At 42.6% G+C, this 2,001-nt stretch overlaps 1 protein-coding gene across 1 annotated transcript; it reads right to left on the bottom strand.

Annotated features, from left to right (window-relative positions):
• Positions 1-810: 810 nt before the first annotated feature.
• Positions 811-1,896, bottom strand: LOC107579531 (RING finger protein 223-like). The gene has a single exon (XM_016265354.1). It carries the CDS (start codon positions 1,682-1,684, stop codon positions 1,106-1,108), a length of 579 nt encoding a protein of 192 aa, XP_016120840.1. The 5' UTR covers positions 1,685-1,896; the 3' UTR covers positions 811-1,105.
• Positions 1,897-2,001: the final 105 nt, after the last annotated feature.

Here is a 2,001-nt window from a genome sequence, read left to right as displayed (position 1 = left end):
TTAAACAAATTTCTGGAATCTAGTTTCTGTTCGGGGGGAGCTTTGTCATAATTACAGCTGAAATACCTTACCTTATATTGGGAGCCTTTGAATATCATGTTGGATAATGGGAGGCCTTTGAGTCAAAAAGGTTGAGAACCACCGGTTTATAAAACAAGACAACCTCTCTTTACTGTGGTAAAGACATTGTATTGCACAACCTGCTGTATATCATTTTTATAATCTACAGCTGTATATAATCTATTTCATAAATATTTTGGACATATAGTACTCAGTGTACTATTGTCTTCTTACATTTTGTGAAGTTACCATACAGTTATGAGTGCCCCCTGGAAGAATTTAGAGCCAGAACATACCAAAGAGTACCATAGTATGTTTAGAATTACCATCCCATACCACCAGATTATTGTCTGTAAGGAACACAAAACAAAGGTACAAGGTGCCATAATGTGTTGTACATTTAACATAGTAGTACCACATAAACACCATGGTACCATTACAGGAATTTTTGTAACCACTATCCTCCTCAGTTGTGAAATATAGCAGTAGACTTCATGACAAGGCTGATTTGCCTTGGATGGAAAAATTCAAAAATGTGTTTGTCATGTTGTTTGTTTGTTTTTTATGCTGTCATTTGACCTTTTGACGTGGATGCAGTCAGTGCCAGTAATAATAAAGCCCAAAGTATACTTTGCACAGTCGAATGCTCAGCCTTTCAAAGCCATTTAGAGTGCGCGCACGCATGCGCAATATTGATCCCAGTGTCGCTTTACCTCTCCAAACGTTTTGAGCGATAAAAATGTCTTTGTATTTGTTAGTCGCTGGTGTATTTTAATCCCCTTAGACAATCGCTTGTCAATGCAGAAGTCTATATTGTTTTTGTCATCGTAGTTTGTTACTGTTCTCATTCCATTTCTTTTCCGACTGCGAAACAACGGGCCGAACCAGTGTCGCCACCTTGTGGACAACCTATTTAGTGCAAAAAAAAATGTGCAAGCTGTGCGTACATTGTACGCGGCATTGGAAAAATCAAGTTGCGCGTGATGTTCGTGTTACGCCACTGTACGCATGCTCTAGCGTACATGTAAAAACCAAGTATTTGGGCTTACTTCCTGTTGGTGGTGATGATAACAATGGTGAGAATGACGGTCACTATTGCCACCATGCTCATAATAAAAGCTTTGCACAGTGGCATTCGCAGTACGGTCATCAGTAGGGACCTCTCTCTACCCCCGTCTCTGCCCCGCTGACCCTCCAAGCCCGCTGGGTTCCAGACGTCCAGAGTCTGGCTGACGGTTTGCGTTAGGGCCGGGGCAGAGCTGGGCACTCTCTTCACCTGCAGTTTGCCTTTGTTGCGGTTGAAGCGGATGCTGTAGACGTGCTGCATGGCGGCCGGAAGGTAAGACAGCACCGTGGAGTCATTTGCTAGCTTGGGAAGACCCAAGTCGGGTAACAGGGTGTATGCGCGGCACAGAGGGCACTGGATGGTGTCGGGTTGGGTGGACTTCACGTTCATCCGCGCAAGACACTCCAGGCAGAAGGTGTGCTTGCATTGGAGTACCTTAGGGGTGTTGAAGACGTTGTTGAACTGGCAGAAACAGATGGCGCATTCCAGATCGGGGGGCTCAACGTTGTCATCCACAGGTTTGTAGGGGTCACGGAGGGAGTTCGGGTCAGACTCCATGACAAAGGGAGGAGGTGAGGGAAAGGGAAGTCAACGGGCATCTTCAAGATCCATGGCGATGTGGCAAGTCTGAAGAAGTGCAAGAACAGTTCAGTTTCATGAGTTAGACTGTTTTTTTCTACCACCACCAATAGAAAAAAAATGCATTAAAAACTGTCATTGTACACAATAAATATTGTTGGCTTTGTGACAGATTTCTTATGCTCCTCTATTGTAAGTCATCCTTGGACTGTATTGGATGAAATAAAATAACTTATAAATTATTTATTTATAATAAATATAATATATAAACAATAAATTATTTGATAAAAAAATCT

This window comes from Sinocyclocheilus grahami, unplaced genomic scaffold (assembly GCF_001515645.1).
Source record: "Sinocyclocheilus grahami isolate Dianchi unplaced genomic scaffold, SAMN03320097.WGS_v1.1 scaffold17996.1, whole genome shotgun sequence".
Taxonomy (NCBI): domain Eukaryota; kingdom Metazoa; phylum Chordata; class Actinopteri; order Cypriniformes; family Cyprinidae; genus Sinocyclocheilus; species Sinocyclocheilus grahami.
This window is presented reverse-complemented; position numbering and strand designations above follow the sequence as displayed.

Coding starts and splice junctions, on each gene's coding strand:
- LOC107579531 (XM_016265354.1), bottom strand. CDS start 1,684: ATGGAGTCTGACCCGAACTCCCTCCGTGACCCCTACAAACCTGTGGAT.